At 36.1% G+C, this 21,087-nt stretch overlaps 1 protein-coding gene across 6 annotated transcripts in view; it reads left to right on the top strand.

Annotated features, from left to right (window-relative positions):
- CDK8 (cyclin dependent kinase 8) overlaps positions 1-21,087 on the top strand; it is a 136,964-nt gene that overhangs the window by 77,437 nt on the left and 38,440 nt on the right. For 5 of the 6 annotated variants that reach the window (XM_063102045.1, XM_063102042.1, XM_063102041.1 and 2 more), the window contains exons 3-4: positions 5,066-5,176; positions 16,610-16,750. In XM_063102045.1, the coding sequence (XP_062958115.1) occupies positions 5,066-5,176; positions 16,610-16,750 (252 nt within the window). Of the gene's footprint in view, positions 1-5,065; positions 5,177-16,609; positions 16,751-21,087 lie in introns of those variants that run through there. The other variant, XM_063102046.1, reaches the window with a different exon arrangement.

Genomic DNA, 21,087 nt, shown 5'->3' with positions numbered 1-21,087 from the left:
GTATCTGTCTGTTTATTTGAGTATGTAAAAATCTATGCCTTTTTCTTTTGGAAGCATAACTTTCCATATGGTAATTAGAATCTCATTTTGATTCTAAAGGGAAATATTCTTCTTCAATGTTAATACATTATTTAATAATTATCCACGCACTTAAACTGAGCATTACTTCCTTGAGATTTTACTTCACTTCTTACTATTGTAATACTGTAGATCTAAATTTGTCTTTTCAGGCTTTAATCAGAATATTCTAGGACATATATTATAATCTTTGCTTTTGTTGCTCTCAGCCCTTCTTATCTACCCATAGATAAAGGCTATTATGGCTTGGAAATATTAATTTAAATAATATTGCTTGTTTTAGAGATTCTATACTTATCGGTCTGCAACCCACAGTCATTTATTGTGTACTATGTTGACAATGACTAGAGTAGGTAAAAGTAAAGAAATGGACGGGCCGACCCCGATGCTCACTCAGGAGAGTGCAGCGCTGGGAGTGCAGCAGCGCTCCCACCGCAGGTTTGGTCCTATATAGGGATGGCCTGTTCGCTCACTGGCTGAGCGCGGTCGCAAAAAAGGACAAAAAAAAAAAAAAAAAAAAAAAGAAAAAGAAATGGACAAGTCAGGGTCCCTGGCCTCAAGTATTTACATTCTGCTGAGGAATAAGACTCATAAATCTTGCAGAAGAGTGTGTCAAGCACTATGATAGGAGTGTATGTATGTGGGAGAAGGGTGCACATCTAACTAGAGTAGAGAATCAGGGAAAGTTTCAGGTTTTGGAGCTCAAGTAAGAATTACCTCTGTGAGGGAAGAACAGGGGTGAGATGGAGGACATTGTGAACCCAGAGTATACCATTTAATTGAAAAATTTTTCATACTTTTGAAACTTGAGAGAAGATATTTGTACATTAATTATCAGTTCTTCAAATCTACTTTTCTGTATATTCTAGTCAGTTTTCAAGCATTGAAATCCATTGAGCTATGGTCTGGGTGTTAGAAGTCAGAACAGTGATTACCAATGGAGTGTCACGGGGAGTCACAAGGAGGGGGACAGCTTTAAAAAATTGAAATAATTTCAGAAGTTTTATGTTTTTACAATGATTTTGAGTCAACAATCACCATATTTATAGCATAAATTTAGAATGTCAGAACACGGTGTAGTTTTGAGACTATTAGGCGTTTTCTCACCCACTTTCTCACTTATCACTGTAAGTGGTAGTTATTATTGACAAAACAGTTTTAGATATTAATGATTTGTGTTTTATTTATTTGAACTTTAAAAGTTCACATTAAATATGATATTATATGTGATAACTGGAATGAATCAAGTTTATGGTGACTGATGTATTAAAAGCAGTGATCTTAGTACTCAGAAAATTATAAGATTCCTATTCCTGGTAGAGTTGTAAAAGTATATAGGTGGTTTCTGTGATGGAAACCGTTGTATGAATGTGTTGAAATCTTTTTTTTTCAAAAGATTTTAATATAAATTTTCAAAAAGGCAAAAAACAATTTCTTTTTTTTCTATTTCTTTTCTTTAAAAAAATTTTTTTTATCATTATTCAATGTAAACATTTTTTGTGGCCGTTTACCAATTTCTCCCTAAACCCCCAGCCTCCTTCCCCTATCCCAACTCTGGTGTCCTCATTTCTGTTCTTTCATTTTGGGAGTTCAAGGAATTATTGTGATTGTAGTATCTTTCTTTCTTCTTTTATTGTTTGTTTTTTCAGCTCCCACTTATGAGTGAGGATATATGTGGTATTTCTCTTTCTGTACCTGGCTTATTTCACTGAACATAAATATCTTTAAGTTCACTCATGTTGCTGTGAATGGCAGAATTTCATTTCTTTTTATGGCAGAGTAGTATTCCATAGTGTGTTTCTACCACATTTTCCTTATCCATTCGTCCATCAATGGACATTTAGGTTGGTTCCAAGTCTTAGCTATTGTAAATAGAGCTGCAGCGACAAACATGAGAATGCAGGTATCCCTTCGACATGATAATTTCCATTCCTTTGGGTATATACCCAGCAGCAGGATTGCTGGGTCCTATGGTAGTTCTATCTGTAGTTGTTTGACGAACCTCCATGCTGTTTTCCACAATGGCTGCACTAATTACAGTCCCACCAGCAGTGTAGAAGAGTTCCCCTTTCTTCGCATCCTTGCCAGCATTTGTTATTCTCTGTCTTTTTGATACTGTCCAGTCTAATTGGTGTGAGATGATATCTCACTATGGTTTTGGTTTGCATTTCCCTGATGTTTAGTGATGTTGAATATTTTTTCACATATCTGTTGGCCATTTGTATGTCTTCCTTTGAGAAATGCTTATGCAGCTCCTTTGCCCACTTTTTAATCGGGTTAGTTGTTTTTTTACTGTTAAGTTGTTTGAGTTCCTTGTATATTCTGGATATTAATCCCTTGTCAGATGCAGAGTTTGTCTTTTTGTTGTGTTAATTGTTTCTTTTTCTGGGCAGAAGCTTTGTAGTTTGATATAATACTATTTGTTTATTTTTTCTGTGCTTTTGGGGTCTTGTTCATAAAGTCTTTGCCTAGTCCTAGTTCCTGAAGTGTTTCCCCTATGTTTTCTTTTAGTAGTTTTATCATTTTGAGTCTTTTATGTAAGTGTTTAATCCATTTTGAGTTGATTTGGGCATATAGTGAGAAAAAAAAATTTCTAAAATGTAAAACCTACATGCTATGAGCTCTATATGGGGTCATGCAGTGCTAAAGATATATTCATCAGAAAGGAAAACTGGATGCTCCCACAGTGTCAGAGCATCTACCTGACGAATAACACATAGTGGGTTCTTACAATGGCTCTGCCACATCACTAGCTTATAGGACCCAAAGCAAGTTACTTAATTTCCCTTTGTTTCAGTTTCCTCATTTATAAAATGGAAGTAACAATAGTATCTCACAGGGTTTGTTGTGAGGAGCTTAGAATACTTAGGATATAGTAAATTTTCAGTAAATCTTAGCTACTCTCAATAAATGTTAGCTATTAGTATAACCACAGTATTAGAATTTATCTGCATACTAGCACTTGTCTCCCACTAGAAGACTTCAGCAGAAGGTATTAGAACATATGATATCCTGGGACCTAGCAAAGCATCTTGCACAGTGCCTGGCATGTAGTAGCCATTTAGTAAACGTTAACTCTGATAAATGTAGCACAGCTCCCTGGTCTTTTGGAAGTTCTTCAGGGTAAATACTTACTTAGAGGTAATCCTTCACTGAGACTCTCAATTCCATCTCCAGTCCCACAGTGGCCATCTCTTTCAATCCCAAAGTGACCTGTCTCCTAATATGTTTTCCTAAAAACATACCCAACATATTACTTACTCAGTAGTAGTAGTTACTTACTGTATTAGTTTGCTGGGGCTGCCATAACAAAATACTACAGTCTGGGTGGTTAAACAACAGAAATTTATTTGTCACAGTTCTGGAGTCTAGAGGTCCTAGATCAGGGGTAGGGTGCTTTTTAACTGGATGAATTGTTAGGGCCACTTTGGTTATCGTAAAATAAGGAGACAGAAGATTTTAAATCAGAGAACATCCTTTTAGGAAATCAGAAATGTGCTCTGCTTGGATGTTTGTATCCATGTAAGTTCTTACATTATTATTTTATGAAAAAGTTTACAGGATTTTAATCAACTATGTGTAGTTTAAATGCCTAAAATTAGTACTGTGTCTCACAGAATTATAGATCTTAATTTTCGTCTGATATTTGGTGTTGATGAATGTTGTATTTTATAACATTGCAGTTAGTTAAGCCTTTGATATTTTTTAAAATGATTGTAAGCTACAGATTTGTTTTAAGTTCAATTGTTTCAATTATTCTGTGGTGTCAAAACTTAGACAACTCACAGCATGGGAGAAAATATTTGTAACACCATATATCTGATAAGGGATTAATATCTTGACTGTATAAAGAACTTCTATAACACAACAACAGCAAAACCAGCCTGATCCAAAAATGGGCAAAGGACTTAAACAGCCATCTTTCCAAAGAAGATGTGCAAATGGCCAATAAGCACATGAATGAATGCTCAACATCATTAGTCATTAGGGAAATGCAAACTAGAACCACAATGAGCTACTACTTCATACCCATTAGGATGGGTGTTATTTTTTGAAAAACAAAAAAAGAAAATAACAGGTGTTGGTGACGATATGGAGAAATTGGAACCCTTATACATTGCAGGTAGGAATGTAAAATGGTATAGCCACTGTGAAAACCAGTTTGGTGGTTTCTCAAAAAGTTAAACATAGAACAATCATATGATCCAGCAGTTACACTCATAGGTATATACTCAAAGAATTGAAAGCAGGAACTTAAACAGATACTTGTACACAAGTGTTCATAGCAGTATTATTCACAATAGCCATAATGTGGAAACAACTGTGTCTATCAGCAGATAAATTAACAAAATATGATATATACATACAATGGGATGTATTCATCCATGAAAAGGAATCAAATTCTGATACGTGCTACAACATGGATGAACCTTGAGGACATTATGATAAGTGAAATAACCCGGATATAAAAGAACAAGTATTATATGATTCCACTTGTATGAAGCATCTAGAATAGGTAAATTCTTAGAGACAGAAAGTTACTTCTATTGGTAACTAGGGGCTGGGGAGAGAGGGGAATGGGGTTTTTGTTTAATGGGTACAGAATTTCTGTTTAGGATGATGAAAAAGATCTAAAATGGGTAGTGGTGATGGTTGTACAACATTGTGACATACTCAGTGTCACTGAATTGTACAGTGGTTGAAAAAATGGTTGAAATGGTAATTTTTATGTTATATATATATTACCACAATAAAAAAAATTAAAACAAAATAGCCAACCCAACAACAAAATAGACAAATTTACTGAGTTATACCTTTTCTGTATCCTTTCCCCACAGATTTTTCCTCATTTGTTACAAAGCACTTGAACAGATATTTCAAAATCGTGTGGATGCTTACTAGAGTTATAAGATTGATTATCACTGGATTGGTGTGGTTTATGACATTTTATAGCGAAAATTTTTAATGGATATCTTTTGTTTTGCAGTTACTTCGAGAGCTTAAGCATCCAAATGTCATCTCTCTTCAAAAGGTGTTTCTGTCTCATGCTGACAGGAAAGTATGGCTTCTGTTTGATTATGCTGAACATGACCTCTGGGTAAGGTGAATTGCTGGTAGACACGAGCCATTGGTTTTAGTCAGGGATTGTTACGAGTGACTAAAAACAATTTAGGAACTCAGCTTACTGTGAGAATTACATTTTAAAAGTAAAGGTAACCTCACAGATTGTGGCTGATGAATTACCAAGGCTACAGTATTTTGCTTTATATTATTACTTTTTTATCCCGTCAGTTTGATCTGTGTAACAGATATTAAAGAAAACATTAGAATCTAAAGAATGTAAACTATTTAGTATTGTTTCATAGTTATTGATTTTTTGATAAAACAAAAAAGTAATAACTATTTTGTTATAAGATTGAAGAACAGCATATTTCCTTTTATTCTGTAGTGTAAAGGAATATACAATGAGAAGGTGGTATCCTCATGTAGAGGAAGAATATGTTATATTTGAAAGACGAGACTGAGATCTAATGGTTCTATCTGTTATTTATCATATGAAATTAGGCAAGTCTCTTTAATGGCTCTGAAGCTGTAGTTTTCCCCCATATGTAAAATGTTAATACTTTTCTTGCCTTTTTCCAGGGTTTTTCTGAAAAGTTTTATAAATTAAATGTACTATAAAAATGTACAAAACTGTTATTAATCATTTATTAGTTATTCAAAATTGATATTCAGTATTCTGATATATTTCTTATTTTCACCAGCAGTAGTTTAATATTGTACTTACTTGCATTGGGCATACTCTTACTTAGGAAGAATTCTTTGTGGATGTTCTACAAAATGAGATTGGCAAGAAAACAGATTCCAAATCTTTTGTGTCTTTAGTTATTTTTTTGCTTGTCTGACCTATGATATGAATATTTTTAGATACTCAGACCCAATTAAACATTAGAGGATTTTTCTTAAAATCAAGTGACTACAGTTTAGTAGTTTAATACAGTGGGGAAAAAATGATGCTATGTTGATAAAAATTTTCATAAAATATGAATTTAGATTTATCTTTACTAAATAGCTGAAATACATACACCTGCCTCAGTATTGTACAGTTTCCTAAGCAGATTGTTTTTAAAATTGGTATTTGAAAAAGTCTTGGGTAGCTACAAAGTTTACTCCTTTATTAAATTTAACAGTTATGTTTTTTAAAAATCTGAAATGCCATCTTGGAGGTAAGACTTTCTGATATATAAACTGAAAATCTATAACAGGATAGCCAAAGTAATTTTGAAAGATATTTACAAAACTCACATCTTGATCAATCTCGTGTTAAAAATTATCTGTTTATGCAGATTACAGTTTAAAACACAAGTAAACAAAACCCCTAATATTACCTCCTGTTAATTCGTTAACAACTACTATACGCCTGTGATCTCTTTTTTTAGTGATATTTAATAAGGTCCTTAAACATTTCATTGTTTTGCATATTAGTTCTTATTTACTAAATTAACATGGCCATGCTTTTATTGAAATAAATAAAAAACATATGTACTGATATGCAAGTGATCATAAGATCATGGCTCATTTTTCAAAAATCTTCCAAACAATTTCTGTTTTCACTCAGCTGTATTTTCTAAATGCAAATTCAAAATCTTGAAATAAAACTATAACAAATACCAGCGAAACTATTTTTAAAAAGTAAATTCAACTCAGGGCTGGCCCCGTGGCTCACTTGGGAGAGTGTGGCGCTGGCAGCGCCGAGGCTGCGGGTTCAGATCCTATATAGAGATGGCCAGTGTGCTCACTGGCCGAGCGTGGTGCAGACGACACCGTGCCGAGGGTTGCGATCCCCTTACCGGTCAGAAAAAAAAAATTTTTTTTTTGGAAAAAGTAAATTCAACTCTGAAAATAGTAAGAAAGTTTCAAACTATTTTGCTAATTTTCAGAATTATCCTCATTTACGTAATTTTAACTGTAACATTTCAGAAATTGAAACTTAGTCTGGGTTTCATATGCTTTCAGATTTATAAGAAATATTTTCACTCCGTTTGTAGATAACTATTTATCATGACTAAATGCAAATTTAATTAAACTTTTTAAAGATGTTATCTAGAAAGAATTGTTTTAAAACAGAAAATAGACACATGAAATTTTCTCTCTGTTTTATGAAACCATTGTTCAAGATTGATGCTGGTTGTAAACTTTCCTTTCTTTCTTTGGGTGTCAGTTTCTTTTCTTTCATTTTAAAAGAAATCTAATCAAATCAAATTGGGATTCTATTAATAAAAATTTGTTAAGTAAGAATGACAATATTGAATTGAACACTCACTATACAGAACCCTAATGTGAAATCAGATCATATAATCGAAACTTAAGAAGTTTTCCAGGCTGATTTATAAAGAAGACTTGTAATAAATCATAGCAGAGCATAGGAGATGGTATTGCATTCAATATGATTTCTAGCAGGTTGGTGTGTAATACTTAATTTTATGTGTAGGTACAGTGATTATACTTTAGCAAATTATATTGCATATAATGTTGCAAAATGTGTATAAATAGTTCATCTTAATACTCATTTAAGCCAAATAAATATATATATATTTTTTTTAATTTTTATTTTGTCGATATACATTGTGGCGGATTATTGCTCCCCATCACCAAAACCTCCCTCCCTTCTCCCTCCCCCCTCCCCCCCAACAATGTCCTTTCTGTTTGCTTGTCCTATCAACGTCAAGTAATTGTGGTTGTTATATCTTCTCCCCACCCCCCCCCCGGTTTTGTGTGTGTGTGTGTGTGTGAATTTATATATTAATTTTTAGCTCCCACCAATAAGTGAGAACATGTGGTATTTCTCTTTCTGTGCCTGACTTGTTTCACTTAATATAATTCTCTCAAGGTCCATCCATGTTGTTGCAAATGGCAGTATTTCATTCGTTTTTATAGCTGAGTAGTATTCCATTGTGTAGATGTACCACATTTTCCGTATCCACTCATCTGATGATGGACATTTGGGCTGGTTCCAACTCTTGGCTATTGTAAAGAGTGCTGCGATGAACATTGGGGAACATGTATACCTTTGACTTGATGATTTCCATTCCTCTGGGTATATTCCCAGCAGTGGGATAGCTGGGTCGTATGGTAGATCTATCTGCAATTGTTTGAGGAACCTCCATACCATTTTCCATAGAGGCTGCACCATTTTGCAGTCCCACCAACAATGTATGAGAGTTCCTTTTCCTCCGCAACCTCGCCAGCATTTATCGTTCAGGGTCTTTTGGATTTTAGCCATCCTAACTGGGGTTAGATGGTATCTCAGTGTGGTTTTGATTTGCATTTCCTGGATGCTGAGTGATGTTGAGCATTTTTTCATATGTCTGTTGGCCATTTGTATATCTTCCTTAGAGAAATGCCTACTTAGCTCTTTTGCCCATTTTTTAATTGGGTTGCTTGTTTTCTTCTTGTAAAGTTGTTTGAGTTCCTTATATATTCTGGATATTAATCCTTTGTCAGATGTATATTTTGCAAATATTTTCTCCCACTCTGTTGGTTGTCTTTTAACTCTGTTAATTGTTTCTTTTGCTGTGCAGAAGCTTTTTAGTTTGATATAATCCCATTTGTTTATTTTTCCTTTGGTTGCCCGTGCTTTTGGGGTCGTATTCATGAAGTCTGTGTCCAGTCCTATTTCCTGAAGTGTTTCTCCTATGTTTTCTTTAAGAAGTTTTATTGTTTCAGGGTGTATATTTAAATCCTTAGTCCATTTTGAGTTGATTTTAGTATACAGTGAGAGGTATGGATCTAGTTTCATTCTCCTGCATATGGATATCCAGTTATCCCAGCACCATTTGCTGAAGAGGCAGTCCCTTCCCCAGTGAATAGGCTTGGTGCATTTGTCAAAGATCAGCTGGCAGTAAGTGTGTGGGTTGATTTCTGGATTCTCTATTCTATTCCATTGGTCAGTGTGTCTGTCTTTATGCCAGTACCATACTGTTTTGGTTATTATAGCTTTGTAGTATAGCTTAAAGTCATGTAGTGTTATGTGTCCAGCTTTATTTTTTTTGCTCAGCATTGCTTTGGCTATGCGTGGTCTTTTATTGTTCCATATAAATGACTGGATAGTTTTTTCCATTTCTGAGAAAAATGTCCTTGGAATTTTGATGGGGATTGCATTGAATTTGTATATCACTTTGGGTAGTATGGACATTTTCACTATGTTGATTCTTCCAATCCAAGAGCATGGGATATCTTTCCATCTTCTTGTGTCCTCTCTAATTTCTCTCAGCAGTGGTTTGTAGTTCTCATTGTAGAGATTTTTCACCTCCTTGGTTAACTCAGTTCCTAAGTAGTTTATTTTTTTGGTGGCTATTGTAAATGGGCAGGCTTTCTTGATTTCTCGTTCTGCATGTTCACTATTGGAGAAAAGAAATGCTACTGATTTTTGTGTGTTGATTTTGTATCCTGCTACTGTGCTGAAATCATTTATCAATTCCAAGAGTTTTTTTGTAGAGGTTTTAGACTGATCGATATATAGGATCATGTCATCTGCAAACAGGGATAGTTTGACTTCATCTTTTCCAATCTGGATGCCCTTTATTTCCTTCTCTTCTCTGATTGCTCTGGCTAGTACTTCCAACACTATGTTGAATAGGAGTGGTGAGAGTGGGCATCCTTGTCTAGTTCCTGTTCTTAAAGGAAAAGCTTTCACCTTTTCCCCATTCAAGATGATATTGGCAGTGGGTTTGGCATATATGGCTTTAATTATGTTGAGATACTTTCCCTCTATACCTAACTTATAGAGGGTCTTTGTTATGAATGAGTGCTGAACTTTATCAAATGCCTTTTCAGCATCTATAGAGATGATCATATGGTCCTTGTGTTTGAGTTTATTAATATGGTGTATCACATTTACTGATTTGCGTATGTTGAACCAACCTTGCATCCCTGGGATGAATCCCACTTGATCATGATGAATAATTTTTCGTATGTGTTGCTGTATTCTGTTTGCTAGTATTTTAGTGAGGATTTTTGCATCTATATTCATCAAGGATATCGGCCTGTAGTTTTCTTTTTTGGTTATATGTTTACCTGGTTTTGGTATCAGGATGATGTTTGCTTCATAGAATGAGTTTGGGAGATTTGCGTCTGTTTCGATCTTTTGGAATAGTTTGTAAAGAATCGGTGTCAATTCCTCTTTGAATGTTTGGTAAAATTCTGCTGTGAATCCATCTGGTCCTGGGCTTCTCTTTGTTGGGAGCCTTCTGATAACAGCTTCAATCTCCTTTCTTGTTATTGGTCTGTTCAAATTTTCTACGTCTTCATGGTTCAGTTTTGGGAGCTTGTGTGTGTCCAGAAATTTATCCATTTTCTCCAGATTTTCAAATTTGTTGGTGTATAGTTGTTTATAGTAGTCTCGAATGATTCCTTGTATTTCAGATGAATCAGTTGTAATATTGCCTTTTTCATTTCTAATTTTTGTTATTTGAGTCTTCTCTCTTCTTTTTTTTGTTAGCCATGCTAATGGTTTGTCAATTTTATTTATCTTTTCAAAAAACCAACTTTTTGATTCATTGATCTTTTGAATTGTTTTTTGGTTTTCAATTTCATTCAGTTCTGCTCTGATCTTAATGATTTCTTTCCGTCTGCTAACTTTAGGTTTGGATTGTTCTTGTTTTTCTAGTTCTTTAAGGTGAAGTGTTAGGTTGTTCACTTGCCATCTTTCCATTCTTCTGAAGTGAGCGTTTAATGCAATAAATTTCCCCCTCAATACTGCTTTTGCAGTACCCCACAGGTTTTGGTATGATGTATCATTGTTTTCATTAGTTTCAATAAATTTTTTGATTTCCTGCTTGATTTCTTCTTGGATCCATATGTCATTAAGTAGAATGCTATTTAATTTCCATGTGTTTGTATAGTTTCCAGAATTTTGTTTGTTATTAATTTCTAGTTTTAATCCATTGTGGTCTGAGAAGATACATGGGATAATTCCAATTTTTTTGAATTCGTTGAGACTTGATTTGTGACCTAATATGTGATCTATCCTGGAGAATGATCCATGTGCTGATGAGAAGAATGAATATTCTGAGGTTGTTGGGTGGAATGTTCTGTAGATATCTGCCAATTCCAATTGGTCTAGAGTCTTGTTTAGATCTTGTGTTTCTCTACTGATTCTTTGCCTAGATGATCTGTCTAATACTGACAGTGGGGTGTTCAGGTCCCCTGCTATTATGGTATTAGTGTCTATTTCCTTCTTTAGGTCTAATAGAGTTTGTTTTATAAATCTGGCTGCTCCAACATTGGGTGCGTACATATTTATGATTGTTACGTCTTCTTGATGGATCAGTCCTTTTATCATTAAGTAGTGTCCCTCATTGTCTCTTTTTATGGTTTTTAGTTCAAAGTCTATTTTGTCATCTATAAGAATAGCTACTCCAGCCCATTTTTCTTTTCTGTTTGCATGGTAAATCTTTTTCCTTCCTTTCACTCTTAGTCTGTGTGAATCTTTATGGGTGAGGTGGGTCTCTTGTAGGCAGCATATAGTTGGGTCCTCCTTTTTGATCCAGTCAGCCAGTCTGTGTCTTTTGATTGGGGAATTTAAGCCTTTTACATTAAGAGTTGTTATTGAAAGGTGTTGATTTATTCCTAGCATTTTATTGGTTGTTTGGTTGTCTTAGGTGTCTTTTGTTCCTTGCTTTCTGATTTACTGTTTGGTTTCTGTGTTTGTTGGTTCCTTAGGTTGTGGATAGCGTTTTTGTTTGCTTGTTTTCTCTTCATGAATGCCATTTTTATTATACTAGTGGGTATTGATTTTTCTTGGGTTTTTATGGCAGTGGTAGTTATTTTTCAGGAACCAAACCCAGTACTCCCTTGAGGATTTCTTGTAAGGGTGGTCGTGTGGTAGTGAACTCCCACAGTTTTTGTTTGTCTGAGAAACATACTATTTGCCCTTCATTTCGGAAGGATAGCCTTGCAGGGTAGAGTATTCTTGGCTGGCAATCTTTGTCTTTTAGTATTTTGAAAATATCACCCCATTCCTTTCTAGCTTTTAGGGTTTGTGATGAAAAGTCTGATGTTAGCCTGACTGTGGCTCCCTTATAGGTGATTTGACGCTTCTCTCTTGCAGCTTTTAAGATTCTCTCTTTGTCTCTGAGTTTTGCCAGTTTGACTATGACATGTCTTAGAGAAGGCCTTTTTGGGTTGAATAGGTTTGAAGATCGTTGAGCTTCCTGCATCTGAATATCTGTGATTTTTCCTATACCTGGGAAGTTTTCTGCCACTATTTTGTTGAATATGTTTTCAATGGAATCTCCATTTTCCTCCCCTTCTGGAATACCCATGACTCCGATATTTGAGCGCTTAAGGTTGTCTGATATCTCTCTCAGATTTTCTTCCATGTTCTTGATTCTTTTTTCTTTCTTTTTGTCCGCTTGTGTTATTTCAAACAGCCCATCTTCAGGTGCAGAGGTTCTGTCTTCAACTTCGACAAGCCTGCTGGTTAAACTCTCCATTGTGTTTTTTATTTCGCTCAACAACTTCTTCAGTTCAGGAAGTTCTGCTACATTTTTTTTCAGGACATGATTTCTTTGTACATTTCCTCTTTCAGATCCTGTATACTTTTCCTCATTTCATCATGATGTTTAGCTGTGTTTTCTTGTATCTCATTCAGTTTCCTTAGAATTATCACTCGAAATTCCTTGTCAGTCATTTCAAGGGCTTCTTGTTCTATAGGATCAAGAGTTTGAGATTTATTAACTTTTGGTGGTGTACTTTCTTGATTTTTTGTATTTCTGGTATCTTTTTTTTGATGTTTATTCATTGTGGTAGGAGGTTTCACAGTCCACCGGTTTGAGACTAATTACTAACTAGGATGTTGCTGTGGTTGCCAATTTGGTATGGCTACCTCCGTGACTGCTCAGTTTGCCTCTAGTGCCTTGTGTGTGTGGTTGCCTCGGGTCTTGGGTTTCTCCGGGGAGTCACCTTTCTGGTCAGCTTGGACTCTGCTGGGCTGGTGGATCACATACCACAGGGTGTGTGATCGCTGTTGAGCTTTCACTTCCTGTGCCGACTTCTCCCTGTTCCGTGTGCTCTGGCCCAGGCTGTTGGATTGTGCAGTGGCGACCCCGCAGGGTGTGTGGTTTCTGTCGAGTCTCCGCCTCCCTGGCCGCAAGTCTCCCCACTCTGTGCGCACTGTGCTGGGCTGGGGCATGTCTTCTGCAACCCTCGTCTATCAGCTTGGCCTTCAAGACCCTGCTCGGCACCGCCTCGCCCAGGAAGTCTACCAGGTTTCTGCTAGGCACAGACGACCGGTCGCTCTGGGTGCCTTTGTATCACTGTGTAGATCTTTCTCGGGGCTTGTTCACCTTTGTATCCCCCCGGTATAAACCGAGTCTAGTGCCCGCCTGCAGCTAGCTCTCCGGCAGGTTCAAGCGGACCTGGGAACTCTCCTACCACACTATTCCCAACTAGAAATTGGTTAGGCTTTTTTTCCGAACTGGTGGCTACAGAGATGGTGACTGCCTCCCAGTAACAGGAAGTTTACCGGGGGCCTGAGTCCAGGGTGTGGTGGAGTGAGAGTCGGCCCACCCGTACTTCCTTGCCCTCCCGACACTGGCCGGGGACGCCCCACGCCACCAACCCGCCAGAGAACCGTGGAGGGATTGGGAGGGTAGGCCGGCCCGCAGGCTCTGGAAAGCCCCGCGCCGGTCCGAGCAAGTGGGAAGGCTTAGTGATGGCCGAGCCGGGCGGAGCTGCCAGGACCTGGGAAAATGGAGGCAGCTCCGGGGCGGTGAGTGGCCTGGTGATGCAGGCGGGAGCCGGGTGGGCGTCAGGCCCCCAAACAGGGCTGGTCCAGGGGTCACTCACAGGGTTGTGCCAGGTCGGGCGCTCACTCTCTGCCTCTGGTTTGCCGCCTTCCCAGTTCTCGGCCGCTGCCGCCTCGGGCTTTTCAGTCGCGGCGCGGCTCAGGCGCTCCCAGGAATCTTCTTTAATGCCGGCCTGAAACCTCGAATCCTGAATTAGGGCAGCTGGCCTCCTTCAGCGCGGCCCCGGCCTCCAGGATCCTGTCTGCATCCACAGCAGCCCTGGCGCCGTGTTCCCTGTTTAGAGACTTGCTTTTGCAGCTAAGAAACAGTTCTTTTCCTGCTCCACACTTCAAAGCTGTTGCCTGTGAATGAGGCAGCCTCTCCTGCCGAGGGCAAAGTGGCGGTCACCCCCCACGACCGGCCAGCAGCTGCGGTCCTCCCTTAAGAGATGGCAAGAGGAAGGTCCACAAGTTTCCCGGCTGCCTGAGGCCCAGTGGCCGCCTTTTCCACCTCAGCTACTCCGCGCCAACCGCCGCAGCCACCGCAATCTTGAAAACCTCCAAATATATATTTTTAATGTTCATTTTCTTAAAAAACAAATGATAATTTACTTTACTAAAACCCACTCCTTTATTCATTTTATTTTCTTATTTAATTGGAATGGTGAAGTGAATTGGCTGGGATAAGGCAGCAGAGAGTAACAAAGCAGTTGCAGTAAAAAGAGTTATTTTTGAAAAGTCACTTAGATGTTGGTGAGATTTCATGTTATATGTACCACGTATTTGTGATATAGCCCAGGAATATGAAGGTAAGAAATTCCCCCCACTGTATTTTTTTGTAGTTTGAAAATATTAATGAAAGAGTCACTTGTAATACCCTAATGAAAGTGTTAACTGAAGAAATGTATATGGAATCAATTAATTATTTTACCTCCCCTACATATTTGTTCTTTTCTTTTTTACTCTGTCAGGGTTTCATATATTGATTGATTGATTGCTGGACAGGGATTCAAACCTTTGACTTTGGTGTTGTAAAACCGCACTCTAACCAACTGAGCTAACTGGCCAGCCCCTTAAATTTTTTTTAAAAAATTGCTCTATTCTAACCTATTTTTGTTAAGCTTAGAGAGCCAGTGAATCTTATTCATGAGGAAAACAAACTTGATTGTCACATCATATCTTAGGACAGGTGACAGAACATTCTATATTATTAAGTTGTAGCTCTGTTTTGTTTGCCTGCTACTAAACACCTTGGGGAAAAAAATGAGAAAATTAAATTAGCGTAATGCTGCTAATAAATAGTACACCTTAATCATACTACATACGTACTGACTGTTACACTTTACCTTCCCACTAGGTATTCTTTGCTATATAGGTTTTCCTTGGAAAGTAAAACTCTTGTACTCATTAATCACTAGTTATTCCTTATCCATGTTGTATTCTGTGTATCATAAGAAAGTAGAAAGTGAAAATGTTGTCCTATAATGTTAAATATCTCACTCCTGTTTTCATTGTGTTTACTAATTTCAAGAATATGCTTAATATTCACAAATATTGATCTAGAGTCTGCTTTGTACAATATTAAGTGCCAGGTATATGTACAATTGTGTGCAGGGTATAGTTGACTGCAGCTGACTTATACGTTTTCCTGTAATTTGAGTGCTTTAATTAAAATGAAAAAGCCTATCAATAGAGTCTGAAACTTAAAAAAAAAAAAAAAAACAACACTTTTGAGGTACATTTATTTATAAAGTAATTTTTGTGTTTATAAAGTTATACTTTTTTTTTACTGGATGTCCAAAAATACTGTATGAAAAAGCTTTGATGGATGGTACAAGGCAGTTTTCTTTTTTCTTTTTTTTTTTCCTTATCTGAATCTTTCTTATTTCTAAATATTTCCAGTGTAAACTGGTCATTTATATGGTGTTATTTCTTTGTGCTTATGTACATTTTATTGAAGTATCTCCCCACTTGCTTTCTTTATAACCTATGTTGTAAAAAGGTACCACATCTGTCAGCCAGTCAGAAGTATCTCTTGAACTTTGTTCTTTTTGTTTTGTTTTGTTTTCATTTTATCAGTACAGAATAAAAAAGATTTTGTTCTTGAAAATTCCTAACAGATAAACAGGATCAAGTGTATAGTCACCCCTCCGTAGTGATGGATTCACCCAACTGCAGATGGAAAATATTCAGAAAAAAATCACAACTGTACTAAACATGTACAGACTTTATTGTCTTTATTCCCTAAACAAAACAGTGTAACAACTATTTACGTGGCATTTACATTGTATTAGGTATTGTAAGTAATCTAGAGATGATTTAAAGTATATGGGAGGATGTGCATGGGTTGTTATATGCAAATACTACATTATATCAGGGACTTGAGCATCCTCGGATTTTGGCATAAGAGCAAGGTCCTGGGACAAGTCTCCCACAGATACTGAGGGAAAAGTGCACTCTGGAAGCAATCAAGTTTTAATTATACTTCAAAAATAAAAGCACAAGGTTTCCTACTTCCCTGTTGCAGTCATGTATTTCCTGAGACACTGTCATATATAGAATTTTAGCTTCCTTTTCAGTTAGGGAATTTTAAAGTTATTTATGTTATTCAACAGTCTGAAATTATATTTTCAGTATTTTGGGGAATCACTGAATATTTCTTTTTCTGATAGAAAAATATTATACATCAAATTATCTTTCCCTCTTTTTTAAGCTTCTTGTGATATTTTTTCTTTCTTTCAGCATATAATCAAGTTTCACAGAGCTTCTAAAGCAAACAAGAAGCCAGTTCAGTTACCTCGAGGAATGGTGAAGTCACTATTATATCAGATCCTGGATGGGATTCACTACCTGCATGCTAACTGGGTGTTGCACAGGGATTTGGTAAGTCGATCTATAGTTGGGTTTAAACTAGAAAGATGCGTGTATAGTTGGATGCTTTTCTAGTTGTTTGTAGATATGAGTGCTATATGTAGGCCTGCAAACCTTACAGAAGGAATGAGAATGCTACAATTTTAAAACATGACCTAGTTTTAACCTTTTTACATAATGCATCCTGCTTTTCTGACATACACTAACTGGTGTTTATTGTGAGGCGAAAGAAGACACATTTGTATACCTAAGCTTTTGTTTCCTTTTAAGTCTGTAAGTAAAGCATTGGCTTGTTTTATATTTATTATTAGAAGCCAGGAAAACTCTGGAAATTGATATATTTATGAATAACTTGAAAATAAAACTTTTGGAGCCTAATTCATACTAACTTACATATCAGGAAAGAAAAATGTTAATTCCATCTGCTTATTTTTTAAACCCCACTATATTAATAGCAGTCTGCTGGCCAATAAGCCTGTTTAGGTGCATTAAGTTTTTAAGAATTTAGAAACTTTAGAAATTGACTTTTTTATTTTTATGTGGCAAAATAGTTTATGCTTTTATTCACCCATCTAGCATATTATTATTCATTAAATTGTCATGGATTTAAAATAACTTAAACCTCAAATTGCTCTTTCTTATCATGTAATTACATTGTACTTTTGTAGTTCTTTTTTTTCTGTAAAGGTAGTAACTACAGTCAAGTTTATAACAGCACTTTCATTTCTAATTATTATAAATACAATGCTGGAAGTGATGGTTTTATCTCTAATCATATGTGTGCATAGGAAAAACTCTGCAGATTTTGAGGTTGAGCTGATCTAGGCCCTCACGCAGATGCTTTCCAAGTTGCTCTGTATTTAATGCTTCCAATTTCTGGCCTTTGAATGAACTGTTCTAGTGGTACAGATTCTGCTGCTTTCTAGCTTCAAGAAATCGCCTTGAAGTACATTGGGTGGTAGTTATTTTATCTTCAGTTCTCATACCTAAAAAGCATTTAGACTAGGACCAATAACACAGCAGAAATTTGGTTGAACTATTTTTCTTCTGCAAACTTTTATCTTTAATAGAGTTAAAATATTTTACTTACAATGATGGATTTACAAGTGCAGAACAGAAATAAAACAAATCCTTTGGCTTTTTATGAAGCTGAAAATAAATTTCAGCCTTCAGGGGTGGAGTCAGTTTAGGGAAAAACATTTCTACTTTTGAGCTGCCGACCTTTTTTATAATTTCTAAAAGAATAAAACTGGCTATAGGCATTTTTCCCCATAGAGTCAATTATGCTAAGATAGCTCTACATTTTCTTTTTCTTGTTAATTTTTTTTTCTTTTTTAAAATATGTATATTTATTAGGTAAGTACAGACTGAGGTTAAACCAGTATTTAGATTTTTATGTTAATAATATATAATGTACTTGAATCACTTATAGTCAGCTACAGTAGTGTAAATAATTAAGAGGTCTAATTTCTTTTCCCTGTCTTTTGGTAAAGCTCTTTCTGTTGATGTAGCTTAAACACTTTCTCTCTGACATAGGGATAATGTAGAACAGATTATTTCAGAAGTCTCTGTTAGTTGTGTACTAAAAGGTAGGGAGCAGGGGGGATCAGTGTACCCTAAGTATAGGCAACAAGGGGTTCATTGTCTGTAGGCAATTTAAAAATAATAATAAACATACTAAAAGTTGTTGCTTTTTATTATCACCATATGCTGGCGGTTCTGAACAATATCAGTAATAAAGCATTCCTTTAGTTAGGCAAACCACTCCTACTCCTCTTTCTCTTTTGATATGCTACTGTTATCTCCTTAATAGTCTGTTTATCTCAAATATTTTCCAAATGGTAATGTAGTGTTTTCTACTACCTCCTTGAATTTCCCCATCTGCAGAAGATTTCTTGTGCATGACTTCTCAGTCTAAAGCACACAGACGCCCACTGATCCATCATTTCATTAAAATGGGAGCCTCTGCCTCTCACTGAGATCTTACTGATTCAGGTGCCCACCTCTCAAATTCTTCAGTTTCTGAAGGAAAGACTTACTTTTTTTTTTTTTTTTAATGTGAGTACCTTGCTGCCGACTGAAAATTAAATTTTGGAGTTTTGATGTTATATAGTTTTTCAGCTATAGCTACGTATAATACTAACACATGTAGTATTATGATATTTACTCTGAAGAACATTGTTCAGAAGCTGTATAACAGAATTTTTTAACCCCTTCTCAAATATTTATCATTTTCAGATAAAATATTTATCCTATTGGAATAAATAAAATCAATAGTTTATTATATTCTTTGTTCCTCTTTAGTAAGGTTTAGATAGAATATGGCAATGCTGACCTTAACTGATCTACATAGATTTCTAATACTGTGAATTGGACTAGTTGTTTGAGGTACTGACATACTACAAGAAACTTCATACTAAGGTGGATAATTGGCACAGACATCCTAAAAACACCATTTAAATAATACCCCAGAATTTTATTGAAGTTTTTGTTTAATAAAATTAGCTTTATTAATAATAAAAATCCTGGTTTGAGACAGTTGAGTTATGAAGTTCTTTGTTTGATATGTGTAGTTGAGCTTTTGCAATTGTTAGTCCTATATAATAAATAAAAATGCATGTTGCCACTATTAATTACTACATAGTAGCAGATCAGGAAACTGAAGTCTGTCATCCTTGGTGGGGAATAGAGATGTATTAATTCTGGAACCCTTTTTTGGGCTGAAGGTGATAATAAGTGCATTTACTTGGGTGTTTTAAGAAAAATAGACCAGGAAGGAAATACAGGCAATATTTATTTCTGTGAGGTAATTTATGGGTCCAAACTAAACTTTTTAGTTTTAGAACACTATGTATACGTAAGTTGTTGCTTGAACACATATAATCAATTTGCTGTTAAGTAGAGATAAATAAAAACAAAGGTATGTGAGTTGACTTAGTTCTGCTGTTTCCCTTGACTACTTTCTTCCCCTTCTTTTACTTCGCTTCTCTCCTTGGGAAGTGAAAATAGTTTGTTTAACAATTGACAGACAGTCCTGGTTCTGGGATTACCATCTGTATTATTCGCGGTTCTCCAGAGAAACAGTATGTCTGTATTCATATATAGTGAGAGAGAGCAAGCAATTTATTTATTATAAGGAATTGGCTCATGCAATGGTGGAGGCTTGGTAAATCCAAAATCTGCAGGATAGGCTGCATACTGGACCCAGGAAAGAGGTATAGTGTGACTCCAAAGACAGTATGCTTGCAGAATTCCTTCTTGCTCAGGGAGGTCAGTCTTTGTTCTATTAAGACCTTCAACTGATTAGATGAGACCTACGCACATTAAGATGAGTAATCTATTTTTACCTAAAGTCCACCAATTTAAATGTTAATCTCATTTTAAAATGCCTTCACAAAAATATGCAGAATAATGTTTGATCAAACATCTGGGCACTGTGACCCAACCAAGTTGACATATAAAATTAATCGTCCTATACAAATGAATAAACAGAAGCACAAATTGAAATAATATGGGATAAGTTGGTTATCTTCCACCTCCCAACCCCCAGTTACCTGCTTATATAAAATAAGAGTATTAGGTTAAGGCATACCAAGAATTTTTACCTGTTACCATAAAGAGGAACTAAGTGGGAAATACTTATGAAAACATAAAATAAAGATATGTTTAACTTCATGAACTATTGGTGTGAATGTAAAATGGTACAGCCGCTGTGGAAAAAGTTTCCTCAAAAAATTAAAAATAGAGGCCGAGCCCGTGGCGCACTCGGTAGAGTGCGGCGCTGGGAGCGCGGCGACGCTCCCGCCGCGGGTTCGGATCCTATATAGGAATGACCAGTGCACTCACTGGCTGAGTGCCGGTCACGAAAAAACGACAAAATAAAAATAAAAATAAAATAAAATAAAAAAATTAAAAATAGGATTACTGTATGATCCAGCAATTCCACTTTTGAGTGTATACCTAAAAGTATTCAAAACAGAATGTCAGAGAGATGTTTGTAAACCCATGTTTGTAAAAGCATTATTCATAATAGCCAAAACGTAGAAGCAACCCAAATGTTTATTGATGGATTCATAGATAAGCAAAATGTGGTACACACATACAATGGAATATTAATCCTTAAAAAGGAAGAAAATTCTGACATATGTACAACATGGATAAACCTTGAGGACATTATGCTAAATTAAATAAGTCAATCACAAAAAAGACAAATACTGTAGACAAATACTGTATGATTCCACTTATATGAGGTACTTAGAGTAGGCAAAATCATAGAGACAGAAAGTACTATGGTGGTTGCTAGGGTTGTGGGTGGAGGTGTTGAAGGTTATTGTTTAATGGGTACAGAA

The sequence above is a fragment of the Cynocephalus volans genome, chromosome 7, assembly GCF_027409185.1.
Source record: "Cynocephalus volans isolate mCynVol1 chromosome 7, mCynVol1.pri, whole genome shotgun sequence".
Taxonomy (NCBI): domain Eukaryota; kingdom Metazoa; phylum Chordata; class Mammalia; order Dermoptera; family Cynocephalidae; genus Cynocephalus; species Cynocephalus volans.
The sequence above is the reverse complement of the archived record's forward strand: the minus strand, read 5'-3'. Positions and strand labels throughout refer to the sequence as shown.